Consider the following 13,211-nt stretch of genomic DNA (forward strand, 5'->3'; position numbering starts at 1 on the left):
GCACATATCCCCCTTTTCAACATGAGGTTATTATTGCTCATATTGCATGCGTTACTGTTGTGGGTTATGTTTAGGTTTCGATGTTTTTAATGATTTGGACCATGGAATCGATGTTGATATGCATCTTTGTTATTACCACACTCTTACAAAGAAGAAGCTCATTGGTGCGTATATATGCACGCTAATGAATGTCATTGAATGTTTGGAATCATAATGTGGGAAAATATGAAGTCTCTCTATTGTAATTATCAACAAGACGCTATGGAATATAATATCAGTTTTGTTTTGAATGCAGAACGGAGGGCGATATTGCACTGGGATTGCAGTACAATTTCAAATGTGTAATCAAGCTTTAGAACCCATTACATGGCTCATGTAAATCGGATTTTCAGAATTAAGAAAGTATATTTTGAGGGAATTCAGGATGTAACACTGTAAGTATTTTTTTTAAATTCTTGTTGACAGCCTAAGAAGACATGCTTGTGCCTTGTCAAATGCATTTTATTTGTTGGGACCCAGCAATTGTATGACCTGTGTGGTGTCTATCGCTAGACTTAGCCCGAAACATTGTATCAAAAAAGTAACGCGTAATCTGACAAAGTAGCTGGTACGTGGCAGTCCACGAAATATCCGCTTTAGTTAATTCCGAAACAAGTTTAATCAAACAGACCGTAAAGCGTCTACTACATCAATGTACATGATCTGTTTACAAAGCAGTTCCTAATACATTATTGGGCACACGTGTCATGCAATTGAATGCAATAGCGTAAAATACTGCAAGATTATGACGCAAATGAGCATATAATAATTCATCTTTTGCCAGTTTCAACTAAATTGTGTTCAGCTTACATACACACGATCTTTTTGCAATCCATATGCATTATATGCATATAAAGATTTCAAAACCAAATGACCTCAATGAAGAGATTTCTTTCTAAAGCCTGAAAAATTTGAAAGATAAAATGAAAGGAGAACTTATGTTGAGTAACATACATTTCAACATTCCACAGAATTCATGAAACATGCCTACAGCGTGAAGATCTAATTAAGTCATTGACGTAGTCATGTATATATCCCGACCAAATTTCATGTTGTCGAGCAAATACTTTTTGAGTAATATGTTATCAAACTCTGTATGGACAAATCATTCCATCATGTCACAAAATATGTGGCAGTATCGGACACTAACTAACACGTGAAGAGAATCAGACATAGATAATAAAAAAATGAACATATCAGTCCAACTTGATCATGATCATACCATTTGTTGTAACATACATTTCCCATTTTCTGAACCTATAGAATCAAAATAAAGTACACGAAATAATATTTGTCAGAGGTGTATGGATATTGTTTCCTTGGGAAAATCATGCAGTTGCATGATGTTTCCCAAGACATAATTGCAAAATTAAACACGGGAAGTGATTTGCGTTATTGCCAACCTTCCACATACCTATTCACAATCCCATCCACATCTACCTTAAATACATTATATTCATGGAATACAGATAACCCTCATCAGTACCTGAAATACACAGAACACCAATTTGAGCCGAAATATGATAGAAAATGAAAATTCTTTATGCTCGTTAACTGTTGTAACTGATGATATGTTTTGTTAATATAATATCAAACGTAAGCGGAACACATGTACTATTTCTACTTTCTATCCTTTAATATTTAGTTATAAATTGCTTCTAGTTTGCTGTATGGTAGCTTAGAGCATTATCAAGATATGTATTATTTGCTGATCCGATTAATTCACTTCAGTTCCTGAGGCAATACAAGTTTAATCAGTGTTATTATTCGCACTCCAATTTTACTGTTGTTCCAACTTTGTCATTAATACATTTGATCATTTAAGTTAAATTATTGTCAGTCTCTTTACTCGATAGAGACTTATTGTAAGTTTGTTCAACTTATACTGCTCCCGTTAATTCATTGGAGTCATTAAGGAGATAACATTTTATTTGGTGCCAGCCATATTAATCATCAGAGACTATATGGTACTACTGATCAGACATTCCTAGTGGGCTTGTTGAATGTTTCTAGACATTGAAATTGATCTTAATTTACTAGAATTGTTGTGAATGAGGGAAAGGCATGAAATGGTCACGCTAGTTGTCTTGTTAGATCTCTGTATTCATGGTTGTAGATGACTGATGTGGTTTCACATTTTTATGCGAAAAGAAACCCGCACATACTTACCCAAACATTATTATTATAACCATTGAAATAATCATACTTTGTGTTTGGTGAAGTATAGAAGTAAACTTTGGCTTTAAAGAAATGAATCACAATCTAGTACGTAATCTTTACTAAAGATGGTCACAACACCCTTAGACAGAATAACAAAAGGATAGTAGCTACCATTTCTTCACCATGAGTCTTTGTTCTTAGAAAATTCCAATAAAGTGGATTGTTCCACTTCAGATACTCTGCATGTGCAAATAGGCAAACCAAACGCAATACTTATGGACAAATATCACAAATTATTTTAGCTTTTGAAAGTTGTTTAGTCAGTGCAAAGATGGTTGTTTATCTCTGACCATCTTTAACCTTTCATTTGTAATCAATTTATGACCACTCTATAAACTGTCCAGTGTGTATTGAACATTGAGCATTAAGCTGCCTGAATTATTGATATCTACTGTTTATACAGTACACGTGTAATTATTGTGGTACAGTCTCTCCTTTTAGTTTTAAAATAAAACAATTTGATCTGTTGGACATCTTGTTTCAGGAAAATAATAATGTTACAGGTTTTGGGAGGAATAAGAAGTTATTTGTGTGTCAAATATCCGTGAGATTGCACGTGTGGATTTGACTTTTGGAAACCATTGTAATTTATATCGCTAATTATCTCTAATGACGAAAAATCGTTGAAATAAATGGCCGTTGATACACCTGAATATACACATAACAACAAATATGTACTAGAATAATTGTGTTTACTGTTTAGGAAACAGTTATTTTAGTTCACAAGGAGATTGTAAAAAAATCCTGTATTATCATCTGGAAACAACTTAAAAGTATATAATGCTGGATTTGCATTACATAAATGAAAACATGTATGACCCATAATCCCTTTAATCATTATTGACCTCTCTGTCAAGAGCATTCCATACTGGGATTAGGATTAATCATGCCCGAGCAGTCATTCCCCTGTATAATATAGTGCGGACATTATAGTTGCTTTACATGTTGGAATATCAGCTTGGTTAAGATGTCAGGCTTAAATTAAAGGGTTTTAAAAGGACCTCTCCTTTTGAACTGAATCATTTATTATAGAATAAAGAACAATAAAGGATCGTACTCAGATCTAGCTTATATCATTGGTTGTCTCTTCTTTTAGGATGTTCTTTCAGATGACGGGTACACCACTCAGGTTTAGTGATAATCGAAATAAGAACTGGACCCTATGTGACCAGGGATTAGTTATCATGAAGGAAGCTTTGCATGACTACATAAAAGATAGGGTTTGTAAGCTGCATCAGGAAATCAAACAAAAGGTCTCCGGAATGTACCCTTCTTCCGGACCACCAAGTGTGACTCAATGCCGCTCTTGTTCATCAAAGGATATCAAATACAAACACGGACGATGGTCCATCATCTGCAAGAATAACATATGTGACAAATGGCTACATCAGATTCTTGATAAACATCATAAACCCTACATTCAAAGCATAAATTGGAACAATGCTATAATAAACAAATGGCCTATTGATTGTGATCATGTTGCCAAGATATTCTTGCCAAAAGGCGATCACCAGACAAAACAGATGCCAGAGGGACTTGATGCTTCTGCAATTTTGTCACTTATGAAATACTGCAAATGGTTCAGAAAAGATCTCCCTAATAGGCAGATACTATCCGAAGTAAGTAATGGTAAACTTTGAACTGAATATCACTGATATACCTATTCATATAAAATAATTATTCTTGATGTGGTTCTCTAAAGACCATGTCACACGTCGTGAACAACTGTAGGCTCTACACCTTTTTGAATGTCTGAGCGCGAATTACACACAATAAATAAATAAATAAATAAATTAATAATTACTTCTTTTCTTCATTTTTACCTCACCGAGCGAAAGTCTTATGGCATCCCGCTTCATTTGTCCTGTAAAACAACCTTGTAATAAACTACTTGGCAGAACATAACCAAATTTGAGGTTAGACAACATGGCATTAAAGCATTCAGTTATGAACATTAAATATACCAGTATTGAATAAGGATAAACGTATAAAATGTAGAGATGCTTGTAAAGAACTTTATCTGTAACAAGCAATCAAATTTTAAATAATTGCGACAGCATGTCCAACCAACCAATAGGTTTTGGCCAACTGCTCGTTGACTTTTATGGCAGATGTAAGGTAAGTAAGCTAATTCCTATGTCGCACCCTTAAAAGATACATCCGGGTGAGGGAAGGCAGTTTTGATTTAAAATAGTCACCCATAGATGCAATTTAGAAAGTTATATCATTTCGATTCCAACTTGCTCCAATAGGAAAATGTGACTTTCCTGTATATATTATATAGAGAATTGACCGTAACTCATCATCACCTCCCCTGGCCGCCTACAGGTAGGCTCTAGCGTCAAGCTTTAGCTCGTGAATTGGAAACGTCGTTCACACCGCCTGTATTGGCAATCTGTGGTACTGTTCATTACACTCTTTGGGGATATTGGTATGTTTAGATGTATTAAGGACTATTCTACAGATGTTTATATTATTTTTTTAATTTGGGCGCTAATTATGTGAAATTCTCCACATATGCGGACTTAGTTTCCAAATTTTCCTACCATATGGCTATATACATCTACATTGTAATAAAATGTGTTCAAGTTCTTGTTGCGCACACTGTCTATTTATCAACTCAGTATATTTAGAGTTCTTAACGCAGTTAGATGAGTATTTCGTTTTTTCTTCTTTCTTTGTCGTTTCAGAATCAACTATAATTAAGTATGCTAAATGAAAAATTTCTAGGACCGCGGCAAGAAATCTCATTCCTCATTTCTCATATGTACATGAATGCATCGTTGGCTACATGTGAGCTATGTAGTCGAAAAATACATGAATATCGGTTCCGAGGAAATCTGCAAACAACAGTTAGTAATGTAGAAATCAAATGATCGTGAGTCAAGATTCTTTGAACATTCACATTATGATGAGTCTTTGGCCAGGCTGGTGGTGGACTACATTAAATTTGTGGGAATGGAGGAAGGTTTCTGAAGGTACTGGTACTTTCTTTTGCTACTGCACATGACTATAAAGTTGATTGGTTTTAGCCAAGTTTTTCGCTTCTATCCGTCATGTTCAGTTTAGTAAAGAATTTTGACACTTTGGGAAGTGTAAGCCCAATTCTAGGAAATTCAGATGGCGTACATTCCTGGCATGCCCGAGCATAATTGACTTGAATGAGCCGTGACATGTATTCGATCTCAGTTTTGATGCCTCCTCGGTTGCTGTCTCTACCATTCATTTGAATCCTGTTAGAGATATAATTATTGTTGGACGGTTCGTAGATTTGCAAAAAAGACCGGCAGATCATAGGCCTGGGAGTCAACGGCTAAAATATCTAAGAAAGTTGACAGGGTGGCTCTAATGTGTTGACGGCTTCCATTAACTTTGATCGTGTTTGACGGAATTATGGTACGCTTGACATTGCTGGCATTACCCTGCAAACCTTTATCTTCCGAACCTCTCTATTGTTCTGTGGCAGGATTGAGAAAATTCGGATGCAGGCAGCCCAAGAATTAACCTCACATTTATGCGCTCTGAAACAATCAACATATATCTCATTTCGGACTCACATATGTTTTGATCGGAGATAAGGGCATGCGCGACTGTTTGCTGCACAAACCAAAAATCAGCGATGATCTCAATTATTTACATTCAGACAATCTGCTAATCCGTCTTGTCATGGAAGCAGTCGCATCGATGGAATATAATAAATATGTTCTCTACCCTCAATCTCTCTTCCTCTCTCTCTCTCTCTCTCTCTCTCTCTCTCTCTCTCTCTCTCTATCTATCTGTCTATCTACCTATCTATATATCTATCTGTCTATCTATCTATCTCTCTATCTATCTATCTATCTTTCTATCTATCTATCCATCTATCTATTTATCTATCTATTTATCTATCTATCTATCTGTCTATCTATCCATCTATCTATCTATCTATCTATCTATCTATCTATCTATCTATCTATCTATCTCTATCTATCTATCTGTCTATCTACCTATCTATCTATCTATCTATCTATCTATCTATCTATCTATCTATCTATCTATCTATCTATCTATCTATCTATCTATCTATTTATCTATATATCTATCTATCTCCCTCTTTCTCTCCACTGCCACCGTCTCATATCCATGACCGACCGCAGAAAACTATTATGCTGTCAGCTGGATCTTTTCGAAAGCAGTGTTGTTCCTTCTACTCAGCCAAGTGATTGAGCGATTCCAATTGTTTCAAAGGGGCTTTGAATCTCGTTTTGCCAGCCCCCACGCCCATTAGTCCTCTCCAATCATGACGTAAGTAATGTCTAACTCTGTAAAGGACATGCTCTTACTATAAAATGTGGATGCACATCGAGAATCGGGAGAAGGAGAGTGTTCAGAATACCACAAGATCCCGAGTTCTCCAAGTAAGTTTCTGGTCAATGCAGGTAATGGAAACCTCATACCTTATTCATCAATACCAGTTTATATTTCCACCGAAAATCTAATCAGAGACGACAAGATTAATCTACCAAAAACGGCCATATCAAATCACCCCTATTCTGTTCAGGTAAGGGTCTTTTTACCTTTGCCTACGCCCTCCCCCAATAAAACGATCTTAGTTCCAAAGATATGCATCAAATCAAGGAAGTTCATACTGATTCTGATTGCCGTTCTCCACCGCGACAAATCCTGGTTCAACAATCTTCTCTATATAGGGATAGATCTGCCCAGAGGGATTCTGTCATAGTCAAATTTTGTCAAACAGCCTCTGACCCACGTGTGCCATCCTTCCCTGAAATCTTCTCGAATTTGATTAGCTCTTATCAGGACAGCCTTTAGTAGAAACAATTCAACCCTCTAATATGTAAATATCTGACAAGCACCCCCACTTTAAAAGCTTACGAAGGGAAATGACATTTAAAGTGATGGCACCAAGTCTAGAAATATTGTCCCTTCGAGTATCGCAATCCCAAAAGTAGCTTATTTTTTCTTTGCCTATTTGAAGAGACAAAGCTGACTCCGGTTATGTTAAAGGTTACCGTTCTATGATATCCGATACGTTCACTCATCATCGTATGTAACATCTTGGTTATAATAATAATCTATCTGACTTGTTTCTCATATTAGACTTGCAAAAACCAAAATGTCTCACACTGTTTCTCAAGTGGAATCTATCAAGGGTTCTGTCTTGGCTGCATTCATATCAATTCGAGTCTTTATCTGTGATCTCGCTGAACTTCTTTTCATGCAAACCCTGTAGTCGGATAACATTATGTTTGGCACGCAGAGTTGGCCGTTCCTACAGTATCCATCACATGGCATGGCATTCTTTATGACTTAACATGGTTTCATCACCAGGACTCAGTTGCCGTCAGTGGGCAATCAAGGAGTCATCAAACAATCTCTCTTCTGTATTGTCAAGCCCCAAGAGAATTTCAAACAAGATTAGGTCCGTACGCTAAGACTTTATCTGATGAGGACTGAGCCAATTTGTGCAGCTTGAAGACTTTCTGTTTCCAAATTTAAAAATGGGTAATAAGACATAGCCCCTTCAGCCCTCTCATTATGGTTCACGTGTTTAATACCATTGGCATACTGTTTAATCTTACCAGGATAGAGTCGCCTCATAAAGATGTTCACCAAATAAGAGTAATCACTGCAAGCCTTGCCTTTGACCGGAATGTCTATTTCCCTTATATCCTTGATTCTGTCGGTTGACATGTACCGTCAACTTTCTTGAGTTTTTATCTACATACTTGACTTCACAACGACATAATCGGGATCTGATGGGCTCCGTCTCAATCATGCATATGGTTACTAGACCAATTTGAAATCATCAAAACACCCAAACGAGCATACTGCTCAGCTTTTGATCGACTTAACATGATATTTTATGGGGTAAAAATGCCTCATTGCTTCTACTTTCTAGACGTAACCAAGTCACTTCCGGTTGCTCTGCTAACACGTTACGAAATTACGTTAGCGTTCATACTGGGAATTCTATCTTCTTCTCTCAGGCATCAACCGATGTATAGGTTGGATTCTTAACATTCCCATTGCCTATTAACTACTCCCCTAACATTAATGTGCTCGGGGAACGTATTGTTAATCGAAAGCAAGTTTTCGGTATGTTATGTTTTTCCTTAAATACTTACTTTTTTCAATAACCCCATATCTTCACTGCAATACAATCATCCTATTACAAGATAACCGCGCATGAATGCAATGGACAAGCTGAATTTTCCTCGTTGGGATGGCTGAATTTGAGAGGTAGTATGGATTTATTCCTAATGTTCATGTAATCAGTACGAATTCTAGGAGAAATATAATTTGAAAAACATTGCCTTTCACTTGTATTATTTGGGCAAATACAGACATGTCATACATCCATTAAAATAGTAGAGCATATATCACAATGCAAGCTCTTAAAAAATGATATCTCTCTATGATATTATTAGACTAAACTCATGTGTATCAGGAATCAGTTAAGATAACCAATTAGATATCACGATGTAGGAACACCAGTTAACGTACATATAATCAATTTGGTCACTGAAGTGACTATTAATATAATGAGATATAAGTCTGACATTAATCTATGTCTTTTTAGCTTATAGATATTCGAAATAAAGTTGCACATTCTGAGGACAGGAGAGTTGAAGACAGCGATAAAAACCTTTGGCTTGATAAGATGATTCAGCTACTCAATGACCTGAACATACACAGTGAAGCCCAAGCTGTATTACAGATGGTAATTCTCTACATTTAATTTAACGTATACCGTTGAACAAACATAGTGATGCCCATGCTGAATGAAAGATTACAATGTTTTACATGGTCATGCCCAAGTTGAATTAGAGATGGTAGTTTAATTTAACAAAAACAAAAATTGTGGTTGAATGCTTAGTGATATTTCACTTAAGTCGAAGTAGATAGGATTTAGTTTTAGTCTGATTTACTTACCACAAAATAGGTGTTCACTATAGTACGGATCAGCCTACTTGTGTTTACTAAAATGATTATAACGAAAAAGGTATAACTTTTGTACCACGTTTTATGCATTCAAGCAACTGAAACGAAATTTATCTGACACATGAATTTTCTGGAAACATAAAAAGCCTGTTAATTTTTCGAAATGTGGGCTACTTCCAGTGATCACTTTAAAAAAGGATTTGAAACGATTTAGGACAGGGATTTCAAGAGAATCAGCCTTGAAAACGTATCATGTCTTATGAAACTTTTACTTCCCAAACCTTAAAATGAAACAATGAAAACCAAGGATTGTTAATTATGTTCCTTTATTGTTTGATGCGTTGGTTCTTATGAAGTTAAATACCAAGTAAATATATATTTCCTATAACTTTATAACAGTCACTGTTAAAGGTAGGTGACGGATGTCTGTTTCACAGAAAATGAGACTCATTTGAAAACCATGCACTTTGGGGAATTATCAGCAATTCAGTGTAAAAATTGGAATAAAACAATTGTTCTTGTCTGAAACGTACAAATTCTCACAAACCGTTAGAGAAACATGCATATAAATCAAACCAGTCTGATTATTTTATGTTGTAAGTAAAAAGAGATACAAATCAGCTATTTTATATAAATATATAATTTTAAAGTCAATATAGAACATCGTTTTTACTGTTAAAACAATACGAAAATATTGTTTTCTCATAAAATTCTATCTGAAATTTTGTGCTAAAAGTTTACATTGAATATTTTCAAGAAAAATACAATATTTATAATTCAAAACAAGAACGCGTGTGAAATATATTCAGCATCAATTTTCTTTATTGTCGGTTATGCTATGAATGTGTATGAAAATAGCTGAAAAACAGTTTCTAATGTGGTACAACCAAACGTTTAATCTTGATGTTTCCTTAATCGAACATAAACTATTATAGTTTTGTAGAACCATTCTCTAGCATTAATTGAAAATAAATGCCTTGTTGAGCCATACATTTATTGAATTTACAAATACAGAGTTTCACTTGCCTTGACTGCACATTTTGACCAGTCGTTTTTCTTGTACTCTGCATATGAGCAATCGTGTTACTCTCAAAGGTTTAAGGAAGAATGACGGACATGATTTTTACTTAAGTTACATGTGAAAAAATATTGTGAACTTAGCAGTTATCGATGAGCATTATTGATTCTTGATACATATAATGGTCTTCATGTGACGATATGCATATGGACCAAACATGGTTGATGTAATAGTTATTACCCTTTATGGGTTATAACTGGAATCAAGTATGTTATCACTTGTTTACAGTTAACTCTGTACTATATACTCTACTCCATAATGGTCATTGGGGTTGGATAAATAGGGTGGGGGAGGATGGCTTACATTCATAGCAACAACGGGTGTTTCACTGCAACTTACTTTTCTAGCGTAGCTGTTTTAATATTTGATTGAAGAAGCAGCGACAAGGAGGTGAAATAATAGTTGACATAATTTAACTCACACAATATACATAGTATGCGTTGTTCATTTCGAGATTACTAATGAAATTTGTAAAGTACAGGTATTGTCTTTTGCAATATTGAAGACGTGATTTATGTGAATGGTATGTTATAGTATACAAATCGTTATAAATGGTATGAAGTGAGAACATTTGTTTTGAATGATCATTTACAACAGTACAGGAAGGTACAAAATTGTATGTTTACGTGGAAGGATAAAAATGATTTTTTGAAACTTTAATGTTAAGAACGTGCACTTATTTAGCAACAACTTCTGAGGTATTAACTAACTTTAATAAATTTGAATTTAAGCATAAAACAGAACGTTGCTAATTACAATAGTCGATGAATTGCGAAATTATCTTGAAGCTGTATGAAACACTTTAACACAGTACAACAGCACAAGACGATACAGACATTGAGAAGAATATTCTTGTGCAGTTAGAAATAGTATACTACTAAAATATGATACACAATTAAAAGGATAAGAAACACTATAGAAAAATATCACACAGAAACAATACACAAAAATGGTTTCTTAAGCTGTTGTAATGCTTCCATTTCGATCCGATGACGATTATATGTATATAAAACATTTAAGATGAGTCAATAGTAGGTGCGATATTAATCTTTTTATGAATTGCTGGAGGACGCTTTATCTTTCAGATGAAAAATGATAAGGCAATCTTCCTAAGGTAAGATTTATATTTTGTTTGCTTCTTAGTCTAGAAAGTACATCCCTATATGCTGTTGTTTTGGAATGAATGTATTGATCATGATACAGTATGGTACAGATATGTTTTGCACCCATAACTTGGAGACTACTATATGTAAATCATTGCAAGTAAAAGTTAACAAAATACTGTATAGTGTGTAGTTTTCGTGAGGTGGATTTTGCACTGGGCCTTTACATTGTGCACGAAACAGCACTAGCCAAGGCTGTGGCTTTCAAAATTAGAAATCGTCTCTTTATAGGTCTGGAAAATAGATCATAACAATATATCCGTTACTTTTACTTCCTGATATCAAACATGGTTTCTTAGCAAAGGAACCCAGACCCCGCAAATAACATAGCGCGAGTGAATGAATTAAACTGAATAAATGATTCAAATAAATGGATGGTGAATGAAATAATACATTAATGTATTCTTAAAAAAATGTATGTGATTCTGAACAAAAATGGAGCTAAAAATCCGAACATTATCTAAATGTATAACAGTGTGAGCAGTTGTTCAGTCACAAAATAAAAAGTGATCAAAAGATGATACTCTATCACTTCCGTGAAATACGCAGTACAGTTGTCATGAAGCTTTGATAGGACATACTTTGTGGAGTTAATCGTTATTTAGAACAGGAAAATCAAGCAAAGAAATTCCGGCGATGATAATAAGATGTTAAATATTAGGTCATATTGCATTTTACCAACACAAAATATTAAACAAAAATGGTGTCGGATCAATATTTAGAAGACTGTTTGAGCAAAACATTAATTTCATAAAACTCCTTGAAAGTGTACTTTTTCATAACTTCATCAGCTGCTGTAGGAAATAGCAAAGTGTATCACTGATATTCATGTAGCTACGTTTTTACAATAACGATGCTAGTAAACAAGGTCATTACATGAACAAAATACTGGATATTTTCTCATAATTCTCTCATCACATTGGTGGAAGTAAAGTATTTAAGGTCACAACCAATAGGATGGTAATTTAATGTTCGTCTAACTTATGTTGTGATATTAAAGGAAATTATAAACTGGCATACACGTTCGTCTCTTTATATGTAAAGGTCTCTTGCAGCTAAAGCAAGGAAATGACAAGTTAATTTTTTTTCATAAAACTAATAATTCAAGTTATTGTTGAACAAGATCAAGCAGGTTTAAGGCATAAACCCCATTTTAATAACAGGATTTTGTTAACATTCAAGTAATTGTTGAACAAGTTCAAGGATGTTTAAATGATAACCCCACTTTTATATAAAATGTCAAGGAATTGTTGAACAAGATCAAGAAGGTTGAAAGTATAAACCCCATTTTCATAACAAGATTTTGTTAACATTCAAGGAATTGTTCAACAAGATCAAGGAGGATGGAAGGATAAACCCTACGTGTATAAAATAAATTTGGGTACAAATTCAAGGAATTGTTGAACAATATCAAAGAGGTCAAAATGATAAATCTAACTTTTATATTTAAAAAATGGTTAAAATTCAAAGAATTCTTGCACATGATCAAGGATGTTGACAGGATGACCGCCACTGTTATAACAAGATTTTGTTAAAATTCAAGGAATTATTGAACATAATCAAGGAGGGGGAAAGGATAAATCCCACATTTATAAAAAGATTTTGTTAAAACTCAAGGAATTGTTGTACAAAATCTAGGAGTTTGAAAGGATAACCCCCACTGTTATACCAATATATTGTTAAAATTCAAGGAATTGTTGAACAAGATCATGGAAGTTGAAAGGATAAACCACACTTTCATAACAAGATTTTATTTTGATAACATT

At 34.5% G+C, this 13,211-nt stretch overlaps 1 protein-coding gene across 1 annotated transcript in view; it reads left to right on the forward strand.

The window, feature by feature from the left end:
• Positions 1–13,211, forward strand: part of LOC149782086 (uncharacterized) — a 164,338-nt gene that overhangs the window by 43,541 nt on the left and 107,586 nt on the right. Inside the window, exons 4-6 of the mRNA XM_089933519.1 lie at positions 3,356–3,878; positions 8,843–8,983; positions 11,368–11,396. Of these exons, the coding sequence (XP_089789645.1) occupies positions 3,356–3,878; positions 8,843–8,983; positions 11,368–11,396 (693 nt within the window). The remainder of the gene's footprint in view (positions 1–3,355; positions 3,879–8,842; positions 8,984–11,367; positions 11,397–13,211) is intronic.

This window comes from Sinohyriopsis cumingii, chromosome 15 (genome assembly GCF_028554795.1).
Source record: "Sinohyriopsis cumingii isolate HCF-2022 chromosome 15, ASM2855479v2, whole genome shotgun sequence".
Taxonomy (NCBI): domain Eukaryota; kingdom Metazoa; phylum Mollusca; class Bivalvia; order Unionida; family Unionidae; genus Sinohyriopsis; species Sinohyriopsis cumingii.